This window comes from Sylvia atricapilla, chromosome 6, assembly GCF_009819655.1.
Source record: "Sylvia atricapilla isolate bSylAtr1 chromosome 6, bSylAtr1.pri, whole genome shotgun sequence".
NCBI classification, from domain to species: Eukaryota; Metazoa; Chordata; class Aves; order Passeriformes; family Sylviidae; genus Sylvia; species Sylvia atricapilla.
The window spans coordinates 13,808,510-13,825,309 of NC_089145.1; the positions used below are offsets into that span (position 1 = coordinate 13,808,510).

Genomic DNA, 16,800 nt, shown 5'->3' on the forward strand with positions numbered 1-16,800 from the left:
ACAATGAACTTTTATTCTCTGCAAATATGCCTCATGCTTTGGACATTAATAAAATAGGTTTGAAGAGTAGTAAGAAGTGTATAATCAGTCTGACCATCCAAATAAATAGTTTAGAAGGGTCCTAAATCAAATAACTGAGGGGTCAGCTGACTTCAGTGAAGTGATTCTGAAACAAAGCATATGAGAGGGACAGAAATGAGAATGAATCTTGAAAACTGAGAGTTGGTATTCTTGATAGTTTTCAGAGCATATATTTTCTAAAAAATGTTTGTTTTCATTCAAGTTTAGTGCATGGCACCTGGATCTATTTTCAGAGTGGTGAGATGTGGTTTTCTTCACGTGCCCTAATGTTTAGGGCTCAAGTATTTGTGATACATAACATGAAAAATAATTGTTGGGTTTTTTTTTTTTTCCCCACAGCTCTGGGAAAAGGCCCATACAAACTGGTCAGCTATTTGGATGGAAAATTTGTGATAGCAGCAAAATTGGTGGACGGTGTTGTTTTCCCTGTGAAAGAAGATGATCTTGTTCCTGGGGATGTAGTGAGCTTTATGCTGACTTCAGGACTTTACAAACCCAGAGCACATGGTAAAGTCATAGTAACCTAGCATCCTACACAAGACAGAGCAAACTCTGCCCTTGTCTTTAAGAAGAGACCTGGGTCAAAAAAAACCCCAAACCAACAAACCAAACAAAATAACCCCTTTGGTCTATCAGTCCATTGAATGTGCACTTCAGAGTCTGCCAAAATTTTCTTTGGTGGATTTTAGCCTGTATCTTTGTAAAGAGCTGAAAAGCAACTGCCTCCCCACACCCCAGCCTTCAGAAGCACCAAACTGATATTGCAGCCCAGTATTCCATGTATGTTGCTCCCTTTACCTCTCTTCTCGTGGAAGAGGGAAGGAATGAGAGAGAAATGCTGCAAGCCAAGTGCTCCCCACTTCCCTCACTCTGCCACCATCACTCATTGTCTGCCCCCAGACACAGAGATACCTTTTGGCACTAACTGGGCTTTGTAAGGGTGAGTTTTGCAAATTTGTCTCCTTTGGTTCCCAATGTAAGTTTCCCCCGAAGGGAACTTCTTCATCAGGTGCAAGATGTGTTGCACACCTTCAGACATTGTGCAGAAAGCCTGCAAGAGTATATCCAACATTTCTGGCATTAATTAAATGCTGAAGTTGTCTGCATACACAGCTTTAATGCCCTCAGAGCACTTGGGTAGCAATGGTTTTACTGACCAGAGTTCCCTGATGAGCTCTTTGGACAGCCTGAAGGTGGCTGTCTTTGTGTAATCAAAGGAGGGATGTGGGTCACTTAAAAGAATGATATGCATTTGATTACTAATACTGCTGTCTGTAGAACTGACACAAGAGCTCATGTAACAGAATAGCTGGGGACAGATTTCTTTTATTAGTCATAGTTTTGAGGCACTTGTACATTGAGTTCAATTTATGTTTGGAAAGGGAAGGCCAATCCTACTGTTCTATTCCACCATAAAAATCTCTCTCTCAGAATTTAGCCTAGAATTTGTGCCTTATGATCCAGTTTGAGCAAATGGCAGTTCATCATTTTGCCATGAGGAATTTGTACAATCAGTATGGTGTATCCTTATAGAGCATTCTTGACACTTTAGTGCCTCAGCAAAATGCATGTCTTACCAGTTTCAGGCAATTCCTGGATAATGGAGAGTTTGGGGCATTAATGCACTTATTGGCTATACAGCAGATGTTAAAAATCCTTTGACTGTCCTTTGTTACTTATCAAAGAGCTGCTTGCTACAGACAGTTAACAAGAAGGCATTCACTAGTACTGGTAGTTTTTCAGAATATCTGAAGCTCTTATGCTCAGACAACAAGGTGGTCTTCCAGAAGTGTTATACCAGAATGGGATAATATATCCATTTAATAGAGATCATTTGTTTTCTGGGCTTTTTTTTTTTTTTTTTTTTTTTTTTTTTTTTTTTTTTTTTTTTTTTAAGAAATGCTGCCTGGTCCTGGAGGGTTAGTTGATTTTACAGTAGATTAATGGCTGTTTTCAAGAGACTAGCAAAGTTTACAGCAAAATAGAATGAAGTAATTCTGTGAGCAACAGATGCCTGTAACAGGCTCAAGATTTGATGCCCTGCAATTGGCTGTACAGAGGCTGCCTGAAATCAGAAGTACTGCAGGGTAAGGTATCATGAGGGAACATTTGCCAAAAAAAAGACTTTGCTGTAACGTTCTTAGAGGGAGAGCTAGAATGCAAAATAAAGTTTTTTAATTTATTTTTAATGAAAGGCTGAGCTTTTAAGCTATCAATTCCTGACGACAAATGTTACTTTTAAAGATAGTTAGATGGAGTTAAAGTTTTTATTAAATAAATAGCTTAGCAAAGACTGTTAATTAAGTTCTGCTTGACTGCAGGGCTATATTCCTTTATCCTGGTGTGAGCAAATGTTTCAATCTCTTTGTATTCCTGTTGGAATCTGTAGAGTACTTAGAAAACTAAATAAGCATTGCAATCTAGCACTCTGCAATCCATACGTAGTGTATTTTCTTACAAGATTGTCTGTTTTCACTGGTAAGGCCAAAGTCAATTTTCATTCCTCTTGCTACTCGTATTAGTAGTGGTACATCAGGATGAACTTGGTTTATTGTGCACATAGCAGCAAATAAGTAAGTTCAGTGTGCTCTCTTCTGTTCTGTTTTATCAGATTCCAGCTTGATTTCATTTGAAGCAGCTGAGAGACCGAATTATTTTCTTCAGCTGGTCTCCAATAATACTCTTGCCATTTCTAAATGGAAAAAATCAGAAGATTTTCACAACAGATCTACATTTGTCATTCACAAGAATACATGGCTTTCGGGATACAGTTCCTTTGAGTCATTTGCAAAACCAGGTTACTTCATCCACATTTCAGCCTCTTCAGTTGAGATTTTGAAGTACCATCATTCAGAGGAGTTCAGACTTTCAACCCTTTTTAAACTCGTAGGTAGGTAAATGTACTTGAATGTTATGAACAGCAGCTTTCTCCCTGTGCAAATCCAGGCTAAATGGTGGTGTTATTTTCAGAGGTGATGAGATTGCTTACCTCTCCCCTACATTACTGGGAGTTGTGGGGGCTCCAGGACATCTAGGCCCAAAATATTTTCCTCTGAGCATTGTAGTGAAGATGAGATTCCGTTTTCTTGTGAAAAGCCATTAAATAGCTTAACAGACAGTTTTGTTTTATTTGCCAAATGGGTTTGGAAATGCATATCATGATGTATAGTTTCTGGGCAATACTTGCTGTGGAGGTGGTAAGAAAATTCTTTAGGAGCAGAACATTCATACTCATAAATAATGGATTCACAAATGGAATAGAAAACAACAGATCTCTAAAAGTTAAGGTGTGTGGACAACATATTCTCTCTGCCTGCTGCCAAGACAGAGATTTCTGTACAGTGGATTCTCATTGCTAACCTTCTGGCCTTTTTAAGAATAATGCCATCCAGTGCTAAGGACATGACCTGTAGCTTACACCTTTCAAACTTCTTTTTCACCTGAAAAACACCTTGACTTTTATCCACTACCCACTCTGAGACGCTGTGTCTGTTGGGATGTTAATCACTGGTGTTTCAGTCACCATCTCGTTGGAATATTCACCCCTTCTTGGGGATCCAGATGTTCATTTCCCTAAAATTTCTTGAACAGATTCAACTTTTCAGTACAAAAGACTGCTGTGAGGGTATCTGTGAGATTCCCATTCCCGTAGTAGTTCAATTCCACTCAGACATCTGGATCAGAAATGGAGAAGTTATTCACTCTGAGGATCCCTTCATTGGAACTGGCTGCAGATGTTGCTCCTACAAGAGCTGATGATGAAAACACACATAAAAAATGATGTCAAATTATTTCTATTTTTGTTTGGATGGTGTGGGTTTTTTGTCTTTTGGGGGTTTTTGGTGTTTTTTGTTTGTTTTGTTTTGGAATTTTTTGGGTTTTTTTGGGAGGGGGTTGGTTGGTGCATTTTTTGTGGTTTTTTTGTGGTATGTGTGTGGTTTTTTGTTTGTTTGTTTGTTTTTCGGTTAGTAAGGAAAATAAATAGTTCGAATTGCAGTTTTTACATATTCCTAAACAAGTGGAGCCATGCACTGAATTGAAGATGACCTTGAAGGTCAGGAAGAATATGCAAGAAGTTATATTGGCATATAAAATGAAGCAAAGCAGCTTACTCGTGTAACTGCTCTTTGCTTTAGCTTTTACTTGCCTTAACACATTAGATACATCAAACATATTCATTTATGAAATTCAGTGGCGACAATTACTTGATGAAACCAAGTGTAGTATATACAATTCCAGAGTTGCTGTGAGTGATTATATTCTTTTTTACTGTGCTGTAGTTTTAAATGCATTGTTGTTTATGTATTTATTTAGCAGAAGTATTTTAATAAGTGTTCCTGGCAATACCATGGTTTAAAACTAGTCGTTCATTCTCTGAAACTGAAATGTGCTTTACAAGCAAAGAAAGAAAATTAAATATTGTATCAAATAAAGCATGGCTTACCCATGCTTTACAGTGACCATGCTGAATTGTGGCACTGAAGCAACCTCTGATTTCTGTGACAGAAGAGGCCAACTGTATGCCTTGCAGAGCTTCTTGTTATCAAAACACTGAATTAAAGTGTTAATGGTGTCATTGTGAATCTGCCGATGTTTTGCAGTACATTGCGCTGACAGCCCAATGCAGCTGTTGACTGGCACACTCCAACTTCAGAAAAATGACAGATTTTGTCATTGCCAAATGCCTGTTGCCTCTTGACAAATGCTTGTAATCACAGAGCTGTTGAGGGTTTTGAACGGCAGAATCAGAGGGCTAATGCTATTACCAGGATGTTCGTGCAGCATTTCAAGTAAGGAACTTTTTTGGGACATAACAAAAATATCTCTTTAGTCTTTTATCTTTGAGGGAGGAATGAAGAAGGTTAAAGCATGTTCCAATTCTCAGTGGTCGTCCATTAACACTGAATGGTGTGTCTTTTCAAGTGTGAAGTCTTTACCCTCCAGTCATTATACCAAAAATCCTATTTATGCCAATGGAAAACTAAAACAATTTACCTCAGCAAGTGGGATCAGATCAAATGATCAAGAGGTATTTCATTAATCACCACATCCGAGGGCTTGGGTTTCAGAGTTTTATAAGCAGAGGGCTCCAATCTTTCTCCAGTGTACTTTCACAAGGGCCAGCCTGCTGATGTAGGGTAATTACATGGTCTAAAAATACAGCAGCATTTGTTTAAGTTAATGGAAAAGTTACACCAGCTCCAGAGTGCGCAGGCAAAAGCGTATTGGGTTTCCTGCTGACTATTGTAAATGCTTTGCATATTAGATCAGAAACTCTTGAACTGGGAACAGCTATTCCTGCGGAATCAGAGGATAAATATCAGGAGCAGAATAATAGGCCCAGTAAATCCCCTTGGCCAGAAAGTTCCTCATGAGACTTCTTCATGCTCTGTGACGCACATTCAGAAGGAAAAATTTTAAGTGACCTGATCACCACAGCAGTAGACACGTATCTGTTTAAAGTCAGCTGACGAGTCACTTTTTCCAGTTTCATCGCAATAAATATTGTCACATTGGGATACACCAAGGTTGAGAAGTATTTGCCATGAGAAGGCACTTCAGCTTTAATTGGGTTATTTTCATTATACTTCGCTTTTTCTGCTGTCTTGTTCCCATTTGAGGAGATTGAGGAGAAAACTGAATTTTGTATGTACTCATTTGTAGTAAATTACAGTTTTGCATTCTATTCAGGAATTTTTTTTCTCGCAAATGGATTGGTATGCATTCACTCAAAAGAAAGAATACCCTTGCTTTTACCAGATGGACAAGCACAAAGGTGTCATGTAAGAGTGATCAATTCCCATTTAAGATTCTGGGGAAATCAGAGTATGTAGGGAAATGATGGCCTTTTTATGGATATAGCTGCTGTTTTCTTACCCTTCGTAAAAATAATGTGCTCAAACTAGTTGCCTTTTATCATTCATGTAATTGTCACCCATTTAGGATCAGCATGCGTTATTTTTATGTATGTTATGAAAACGTGACTTGCCCCATATAAATTCTGCAACAAAGTATTTAATAAAGCTAGTTATGTGCTATAATAGCTAACTTGCTGTAAATATAAGGCCTGTTTTAGAGAGAATTTTCAGCTAAAATTAAAATATCAAGATGCACTAAGTATAGGCACACTGCACAGAGGCATTTTTCAATGTTTAAGTTTGATACAGAGCACTTTCAGTTCCTTTTAATCTTGGTATTTTAATTAACTGAATCTCATTCAGAAACATGGTGCAAAACTGAAAACAGAATTCATTTTAGTGAAAAGGTTTTTACAAAACCATCTGCTGTTGTACCTGCAAATCCCACGTGTGTCACTGAACACATCTGCTTGGTAGCTCCTGCAGTCAGACTGAAGTTACTGTAGAATAACATTTTTCCTTTTTATACCACAAACACAAACATTTGACCTACCATTTTTGGCTGAATAAATAGGAGGGGATTAAAGAGTTGCGTTAACATTGAAATAGTAAACTGAAACCACAAGTAGATGAGAGGTGGGTAATTACACTTTGCTTCCAGTGATGTTTTGGCTGGGCACAAAGTTTAATTTTTCCAGTGATGTTTGCTTACATTTCTTGTTGCAGGAACTTAGAAGTCATGAGCAGGGTTTTTTACTAGTTTGTGTGTGTTAAGTGGGTAGATAGGATTTCAAGTTTCTAAGCTTGTAACTGAGGAGATATCAAGCTAAGTTACCAAGCAGAGTTTTGCCTCCATTATAAATAGAACTAATTCTAAAGCATTTTGTATCTACTAGAATTTTTTTTTTACATTTTGCATTGAAGTAGCAAAAAAAAAAGAAAAAAAAAAGCATCAGGTAAGAATGAAAATCCAAATAGTTGATTCTTTAAATTATTTTTTAGATCTTTATTTTAAATACAACCTTTTATTGACACAGGAACATTTCAAATTTTAGGACTTGTTTTTAAGTAAATAGCCATTTTTTGAGCATAACTTGAAATTATTAATATTACAGAGATTCTGACAATGGCAAATTTTGTCCCTGTGGTGTAAAAGTCAGCATAGAAAATTAGGGTTGGGTGGACTTGTGAACAGTAGGAATTGTCAACTTGCAGAAAGAAGTGGTCAAGTTACTAAGAACGGTGCTTAGCTCAGCAGAACCTCATGGTCTCTCAGTGATAAAATAGTAAAAATCTTCATTAAATGGTAGCAACAACTGTTATCCCAGCTTTATTTTCGAAAGCCATAAAGAATAAAATCAGGAATTACAGGGAAGAAAATGCTTCTCTGGTGTTCAAGCCAGTGTGAAAGCAATGGAGCTGGGAAATACGTTTTAATATATTGTCTTTGGCAGTGTTCATGCCCGTGCCCCTGCAGAGGGTTTCTGCTGTGCTCAAACCCTGTTGGGTGAGAGAACTGTGGGCTCAGCTGGCACGTCAGCTGGAGCCACTGTCACCCAGGACACAAGTCACCATTTTGGAAAGGATTTGCTGTGTCACCAAACAGGAGACAAATGCTGGTAGACTTGTCAAGGAGACACATGGTTATCTCCAGATGCCATGACGAATCCTTTTGAGGAACACGTGCCTGGTACGAGAAGCTTGATTCATTGTCTGTAAACTGTGTATCATTGTTTTGTGGTGAGGGAGCTCTGCTGTTGCACAGGCTGCAGCAAGCTCGTGTTACTGGTTGCTGGAGGGGGAATTCAAGTATTAAAAAAATGGGGAGCATGTGGTGGAGGTGGCTGAAGAGACCAAGTGACCTCAATCACTCCTCATGTGGCTGCCCCTCAAAGCCCTTCACCATCTTCATTGCTCCTTTGGGCACAGTCTAACATCTGAATGTCCTTTTTTACATTGTGGTGACCAAAACTGCACACAGGGCTTGAGGTGAGGCAGCACCAGTGTAGTGAGAAAAAAAAAAAACAACCAAAAATACCAAAGCAAACACCCCAACAACAACAAAACCAAAAAACAAACAAATAAAAATCACAAAACAAACAACACAAAAGCTGTTTTCTGTTTTGCTTTGTTTTGCAGTGGCTTCGTCCTTGGGATGCTCAGGCTTACCAGAAGTCAGGTTGACAATAGTGATGATGAATTACTGAACTGATGTTGTCTTAATACTCTAAAGAATTTTCCCACAATTCATAACACAGTACAGATATCATCCTACCTTCTAGGGGTACAGAGACATCTCAAAAACTTTCTGGAAAAAGGAAATCAATTCATGCAAATACTCAACTCTTGCTGTGGTGATTTGGTGTGCTCCTTAGTGTAGTTTGCACACTAAAAACAGTGGTACAGCATGGCCTGGCATACTCGAAACTCTAAAATCCCTTGACTGGAAAATTTAATGTCCGTTGGTCCCACAGCTCTTTGAAAGCAATTCTTTATAACCAGATTCACAAATTCTTCTGTTGTCCATAGTTTGTTTTGTAGAAGTAGAAACAAAATTTGCAAACAAGCATGACTTCGTTCTTGACTGAAAGCAGCATTTATGAAATATTCAACAAATGCTATGCATTTATGTGGAGATTCACCCTAAATCCTACCAAGGCATGCAACAGCACTGAACTCTGTGAGCTTAGTCTGTAGAAAAGATTGAGGAAAATGTGGCTATCATTTTATAGAAGTGTAGGTTCATTTGGGGAATGGGAGATGGTATGTTAATCCCAGAACTTGGAAGCGTTAATTCACAGCCACTGTTCTGCTAAATTGAGAAACTATCATTCTTCATCAGGTTACAGTCTGTCTTCTGCAAGCTTGTACTTTTATTGTGTTAGAAGCTTACTGTGTGGTTAATGGCCAGAGTTGAAAGTTATGGATTTGTCTCCATACTTAGTCTAGGGTAGACTAATGAATGAGATTTCCTAAATTTGATTTGGATTTATTTACTGTTATCCCTGTTTTTGGTGATTGCCCATGCCAACAGGTCTCTGATACGTTTTGTCTTTCTGCCATATAGCTTCTTTTTCTCCTTAAACCTTGTATTTCTGCTTTGTCTTGTCTTTTGTCCTTCAACTTTACTACTCAACCAATCCATGCATACAAACCCTCATACATCAGTCACCAAAATCTATGGAAAAAATTCCCTTCCTCCATTAGATTTATGTAAATTATATTGGTGTCACTAGAAGGGGTCACAGAAAAATTCAGTCACATATACTTAACTTCTTATGAGAACATAATAAATGCATATTTTACTGTCGTAATCACTGTGTTTTTAAAAGCAGTGACCAATTACATTCCTTGATAAAATGAGATGTAAAAGGGGTAACACTAGATGGCAACATACACACCCTTTTGTCTGAGTTTGATTTTTATTTTTAAGAGAATTATTTGTATTTTAAGAGAAGACATTAATGGTTAATAATGACAGAGATATAATTGTAAGTGCAGGTTCCCCAAATTGCAGGGAAAAAAATTCTCAGTGTCTTAATGGGAAATTTGACTGTCTTCAAAAAGATGTAAAAGAACTCATATCTCAGTCAAGCAAAGAACAATAAAACTTAGAAAAGACTTAAAAAAAAAACAAATGGAAATTCTGTCTAAGTAGTTAGCATTTTCTTTCTGGTGTTTAATGTGAACATTGTTTGAAAGCAGTTACTCTTTGCAGGCTTTGAACAACATTGCTCTGAGCTCAGGCTTGCCAATTTAGAGAGGATTCATGTATGATGATGACTGTCTTCTGCAGGTGTAATTGTACAGGAAATGTTGCTGCCCTACCCTGGCTGCTACTAAAAGAGCTGGGGTGGGCTGTCAATAATGCAGAAATCCAGATATATCATGTAAGTTTTGCAGGTGTGGGAAGAGCCATTGGGCTAATCCAGCATTGTGTAGGACACTGTTCCGTGTGGGTATGGGTGAGGGCTGGAGTGCCTTTGAATTTGCATTTTTATTTATGTGACTTTTGTGGGTTGGTTGGTTTATTTATTTATTTATTTATTTATTTTTCTGTGTTCTTATTATGTGCCTTTGAATTTGTGTTCTTATTATGGGACCTTTTATTATGTGACTTGAAAGTCTTTTCATAAACGCTGTGTGTGCGTAGATACTACAGTGAATGTAAGGCATCTCTCTTAGTGATATGTATCTGTGTGTGTTTCAAGAATAACAGGTCTTTGTTGTTTTTCAGATGTCAAATTTAAGCTTCTGTCCCGTTCCACGTGTGAATGGCGTTATGATGCCTGCACAAGCCCTTGTTTCAAGACATGCAGGGACCCTTTGGGAAAAAACTGTCAGACAGTACCAAAGTAAGTGCCTGTGTTTTTATGGAGAAGTGTGTAACTTAGGCAAGACACTTAAGCAGGATAATAGGAATACCAGGGCCCAAATGTATGCATATCAGGATTGTGGTTTTGGGTAAGGAGGTAAGCGAAAGAGAAAAGAAATGGAATAAAACCTGCTGCTGCAGACACATAAACCTGACATTCCAGCCTTTAATGTAGTGTCAGGTTCTGGAACGACTGCTATATTTGTAACTTTCATTTTGGGAGTATTATAGAGTATTAATAAAGAGAAGTTATCACAACTTTGTTTCAAACAGTTGTGCCCCTGGTTTTCCATTATGTCATTGCAACAGCTATATCTGGCCTTGCTTTTTCCTGTGAATGGAATTTGTGCTAAATGTGGTGAAAGCGACGCTCAGATTTTGACATGTAAAAAATTGGGTATTTCTTATAGCAATAGTATTCACTCTTGAACCTCTGACTATTTGTTTCAAAAGCTGAGTGTCACAGTGTTCGTGCTTTCCCTTAGATCTGAGTGGGAATGGAAGTCATGGCAATGACATTTTAAAGGAGCACACTGAGGTGAACCAGATTGTCTGCTTAAACTTTATATATAGATTCTTTTCCTGAAATTGCATGCTTGATCCAGAAAATACTAGCCAACTAGTTAATACTAATTGTTTTTCTTTTAGAGTGGAAGGATGCATCCCTGCCTGCCCTCTCAACATGTTGCTGGATGAAATCACTCAAAGATGCGTGTATTTTGAAGACTGTATGTCTGAAAACTTACATATATCATATATTAGATCTAGCTTAATGATTAATTAGTTCTTTAGTCATGATTTCAAATACCAGTGCCTGCATTTGTGTAAGTGTGACCATAGTTACGGCTCACTTAACATACATATTAGTTAAAACAATTGAATTCCTAAAAAATATGAAACAAATTTTTAGCTAAGAAAGATCATCTTTCTTCATAAAACATTTCAGTAACATTAGATGTCAAGCAATTTTTTTTTTTTTTTAATTTGTCTGTGAGTTCTAGAAGTTGAAAGGCAATTGAAAAGATAACTCTGCTGGTGCTGTCAGTATAATTATCATGAGTTTCAGGCTGTTTTCTTGTATCTGATTTCAGGCATTGAACCTGCAGATGACAGCCCACCTTTGCTTCCCAGCACTCAAACGCCAGCAGTTCCGCATTTAACACCGAGTGCAAGTTTGGCAGGGATCAGTGAAGAGGTAACTTCATTTCCTGTACCTGAAGCAAAGGACTCAGAAACAACACTCACTACAAAACTGCAACTCACTGCAACTACAAGGAAACCAGAATTTTCAGCTGTTACATCCAATAAAACACTTCCAGCTGTAACTTTATTGCCAAATGTTTCTTCACAGTCAACAGAAATGACATCTGGGAGAAGCACTACAGCAATGACTGGGACAACAAAATCTAGCATAAGCTTGTCTGCTTCTGTTGACATTTCTCCTTTGTTTCCATCTACTGGCAGTTCAGAAACTTCCACAAGGATACAGCTGATCAGCAGTGGCTCCACGAAACTGCTGAGGGCTACAGAACCTCAGACAGCAACTGTGACACGTGCAGTGACCACAGGAACAGAACCAGAGAGAAAACCAGTTGCTACTTCTTTTTCTACTGGGACACCACTTGTACTTAGAACAACTGAAATGCCAGGCAAAACTAAAATAATGGAGTTACCAGAAATGGCCACAAGAACACTTCCCACGAAAGAAGCACGAGTAAAACCAGAAGGACTTACAACATTTACACCCAGTTCATTTGAATCAATAACAGGGAAAGCTACTTCATATGTGCCACAGTTTTCTACATCCCCTCTGGATGTGCCTTCATATACACCACCAGTAAACTTAACAGGAACTTCAGAAGGGACAAAAATAAGTGTAGAACAGTCTTTTACCACAGTAGCTAATGTTACAGTGACATCATTTCCTCCTATACTCACTACTTCATCTTTGTTAAAGCCAATGTCTTCAGCAACAGCAGAAGCAGCAGCTGTTTTAACCAAACAGAGTGTGAAGACTACATTTTCACCTACATCCTCGCCACCTATTTCATTAGGAAAGACAATTACAGAACCTCCTCTTGGAATGGTTCAACACCTGACTGGTACTCCAGAGGTTCTTTTCACTACAACTCAAGGTCCACAGATGACAACTCTACAAACCCAAGAGAGATTATCAGAAACAACTTTGTTATCATTTACAACTCATAAAAAGGAAGTCCCAAAAATAACATCTCATATACAGCATACATCAGGTTCCTATTTCCCTTCCTACTCACCACATCCTGGCTCTAGTACTGAAAAATCCTTCATTCTTTCTACAAAGAGACCTGCAGTGTCTGCTCCTATGCCTGCTTCTCCAGCTTCAGGTGAATTAAAAAAAACATTCAAGACGCTTTCAACTACAGGATATCCCTTACCCATGGTTCTAAACACAACTGAGTTCCTGACTACATTATACACTAAATATCCTGTCATGGCTGAGACTCTCAGTGTGGCACCTTTGTCTGTTAAGGTAACGCCCAGAATAACATCCCCTCTTGAATTAGCAACAAAGTCAACTTTGTTTTCTGGGAAAATAACTACTGAATACAAGTCAGCTCTGGTTTCAAGTACAGTGAAGACAAGTACTCCAGCAGATTCAGGTAGTGTTATGACACCAACAATGAAAACCAAAGTACACACAGCTCCTTTTGTAACTACAGAAAGAGGATCACCTCAAAGAACATCCATCCCTGGATCTCCACTTACTCTCCTTAATGGGAGTGAAACCACACTGTTGACAACACAGCCTGATAAATCACAAGTAGAAAGTATTACTACCATCTCTACTGGAAAGCCATCTGCTTTGTCTTTTTCACCGTCAGGTTCTTTAATCTCTTCAAACATTTCTCTTCCTTCACTACCCTCAGATGCAAAAGAAGCATTGCTGACAACTCTCAGTCCCATGCATATATCCCATGAAATAACCTCTTTATATCCTAGAACAACTGTAAGAGAATTTATGTTAACAACAGAAAAGACCTCTCCAATCCCAACTTTCTCTATTTTATCTTCTGTATTAGAACAATTAACTTCAATAACAACAGTACCAGATGAAAAATCACTAGTGAATGTCACCGATGCCACATTCTCCCCAACCTCTCAATTCAGCAGTCAGCTCATAACAACAAGAAAAATAATGACAGGCAAAGAAAAATCCTCTGTATCCCCTTCTGTTGCACTTCCAGTAACAAAGTCTTCTTACACTTTCTCCACCTCTCAGTTTCTAGGAGATAAATTAGTTTCTTCACCTTCTTTAACACAACTGCAACCAGAAGTAACAACCGCATCAAAATATTTGGTAGAAACTAAAATGGTTTCTACAGCATTAAAACCTGCAGTCCAAAGTATAACAGAAGCAGTGAAACTTCCAGCAGCTGCAGCTCAGCCATCCCTGCCTCTTTCTTCAGTAGGCCCCTTCTTGCAGACATCTTCAGGAGCTAAAATTTCAGTACAGACCACAAGGACCACCATTATACCACCTTCGTCTACTCAGAAGACTACAGAACTTGGTCATCAGACCTCTGAACCTTCATTGACAAGCCAAGTTCACCAGTATCCTGCAGAATCTCTAACCAAATCCCCTGGTCAGCCACAACCTGTCTTTAGCACATCTGAAGCTACAGTAGAACTGACTTCCTTATACCCCTTAAAGACCTCACTCCCTGAAGGCACCCATTCAAGCATGTTACCTACCTCAGTAGGTCCTACAAAAGTTATTTTGCCAACTCAAAAATATTTGCATTTAACTGATTCAGTCACACATCCACTTGTATTAAGAACTTCTGTTTTGCAGTCTACAGTCCCAGCTAGAACAACAGCTGACCTGATTTTTGGCACAAAATTTCCCCCTATCTCACCAGAAGTGCTTGGCACTTCCTCTTCTTTAACAATTACAAAAGAACCATTTCCTTCATTTTCCACACAAAAGGCAGCTACAGATCTAAAATTCACACATCAGGCCTCGTTTACTAAATCTCTTGGTTCAAGACAAACACTTGAATCATCATCTTCACCAGATTCTGTGTCAACCTCTTCAATGCTTTTGCTACCAGAAACAGCAGAAATTGTTGTTGCCTCGGGATCCACATCAAGGAAAAGTGGTACAGAGGAAACCATGGTGTTGTCTAAGCAGGTCACACCTTCAGCCACGCCCTACAGTCCCATGATCCTACCAAGGACAGCCCTGTCCACTGAGGCCCATTCATCAGTTGCACCTTCAGCCTCTCCAACGATAAGCAGTGCTGGGCAAAACCTCAGTATTGCATCAGCAGATTCAGACAAAGCAGCAGCAGTCACAGAGCCCATCTCCAGCTCTCTTTCTGTTACTCCAGAAGCAGAAGGGGCCGTGCCCCTCGACACAGTCAAGTCTGAAGAGTCAGAATTAACAACAGGATCCCGGTCTGTCCTTACTCAGGGTGTTACTGTTACACCTCAGGCATTTTACCCTCTGCATTTCACAAACGCAGCTTCAGTTCTGTCCACTGTGCATTCACCTGCTGAATCAAAACAAATTTCTTCTATAGCTCCATCATCAGTCAATACTGCTCAAACTTCAAAATTTGAAAAACCACCTGAGATGCAAACACCTTCTGTGAGTCCACTGCTAATGATATCTGATCATCCAAATGGCACAGCAGCTCCATCAGTTTCCTCATTTCCTTTTTTATCCACCAAACCACTTCATGGCTCGACTGCAACATTTTCTGATGGACTGGCAGGAGCTGCAGCATCACCTTTTATGTTGCCTCAAGAAACAGCAACTCTTCAAACTTGTACAGTGAGTAGATATAAATAATTACCTGCCTGCTTTGGAACATGCCTTAGTTACCTCTACACACTGATTAAAAAATAAAATTGTGAGCCATGCCTTGATCTTTAGGATTTGTATCTGTATCAAACAAGAGAGCTTGATTATATTACCCATTGTATCTGAAACCTTGCATAACTTTGTAATGCATAATAATTTTTTTCTAGATGTTATATTACACTGGGTTTCAGACCTCGGTTTTCTGAGCGTGACTGTTACAAGAATGGGGGTTCTTGGCAAAATATAGTGCTTCATACTGTCCAGTGTCAGTGTTTTGTTACATTGACCTTCTTAAAACACATCTTTCCAGACACCCCTGTTATCATCCCATATTTTCCATATTTTGTTTCCTTCCATATTTTCCCATCTCAACTTCCAATTTTCCATATTTTGTTTCCTTCCATATTTTCCCATCTCAACTTTTTTCATTGTGAAGTTAAAAACTCAGTAGTGCTGTTCTCATCTCTTTTATAGGACAAGAGTGTTAATCTATCCTATAATCTATAATGGTCTAATCTATAATGGTCAGGTTTTCAAAGGTGCTCTTTGCTTGTAGCCTCCATCAGCATCACAGGGATCAATAAGTATTCTGTGCCTGAAGAATGTGAACCCCTTTTTCAACAAAAACTATACAATATTGTGATACTGACTTGGTATGAGTGGTAACCTCTGTCTTTTACTGAATCTGCCTCAGCCAATCACAGAGAGTGAGTGCATAAAACACATTTGTTTGGATGGACAACTGATCCAGGTTAACAAGTCACAGAACTGCCCATACAATGCTACTCAGCCCAGCTGTGGAGTTTTAGGATTTGCAACTCAAACCAATGGTGACAAATGCTGCCCAAAGTGGGAATGTGCATGTAAGTTTTAATTCTGCAGTACTTTTGAAGGTAACAATTTATTGCATGTGTAAGAAGGGTAAGAACTGACAGTTTTAGTCTATAGCATAGAAGTAGAAGAGGCACATTTTTTTGCGCTACTCGCTGTCTAAGGAAATTTATAATTGCAGTGTTACATCCAGGGAGCTAAAATAAAAATGATCCTTTATTGTACTCAGCATTAGGTATCCGCAGTGGATTAATGGATTTTTTTGGTTCATTTTTTAACTTCAGGATGAAAAGATTCCTTAGACTGTTAACTACTTCTGTTAGCAGTTTGGGGACTCTGTACTGTAGTCACACCCATCAATTACCTAGAATTGAGCAGAAAGAAGCCAAACCTTAAAGAAAATTCAATTTCATCATACCAAACAAAACATGCAGAGATAAGCAATTGGAATTTCTCCTTAGGCTTTAGAGTTTGGAATAACTTGCAGTAGAACTCCTAGCCCACTGAAACAAAAAAACCCTTAGTAATAAGACTGAGGAAAAATGAAACTTTCCACCTTAGGAATAAGACTGCAGGGGAGCTGTGGATCTGGTATGATCTGCTGTCACTTAGGATTTTTCTTAGTTTGGGGTTTCTAAAAATTGCAAATCTTTGTTGGCAAGAACTGTAAGGAAATAGCTGATTGCAGAGGTCTGCAGGTTTTCTCTCTGAAAATATGCAGGATTTGATTCTGCTGTCCGTTTACAAAAATGCACTATTATCAAATATGTGAAAATATGTGCTGCATATATTAACCTCTTAATAAG

General features: G+C 38.6%; 1 protein-coding gene across 1 annotated transcript in view; it reads left to right on the top strand.

Annotated features, from left to right (window-relative positions):
• OTOG (otogelin) overlaps positions 1 to 16,800 on the top strand; it is an 83,973-nt gene that overhangs the window by 45,103 nt on the left and 22,070 nt on the right. The window contains exons 28-33 of the mRNA XM_066320840.1: positions 421 to 588; positions 2,693 to 2,971; positions 10,177 to 10,294; positions 10,963 to 11,042; positions 11,406 to 15,133; positions 15,858 to 16,026. Coding sequence (XP_066176937.1) covers positions 421 to 588; positions 2,693 to 2,971; positions 10,177 to 10,294; positions 10,963 to 11,042; positions 11,406 to 15,133; positions 15,858 to 16,026 — 4,542 coding nt within the window. The remainder of the gene's footprint in view (positions 1 to 420; positions 589 to 2,692; positions 2,972 to 10,176; positions 10,295 to 10,962; positions 11,043 to 11,405; positions 15,134 to 15,857; positions 16,027 to 16,800) is intronic.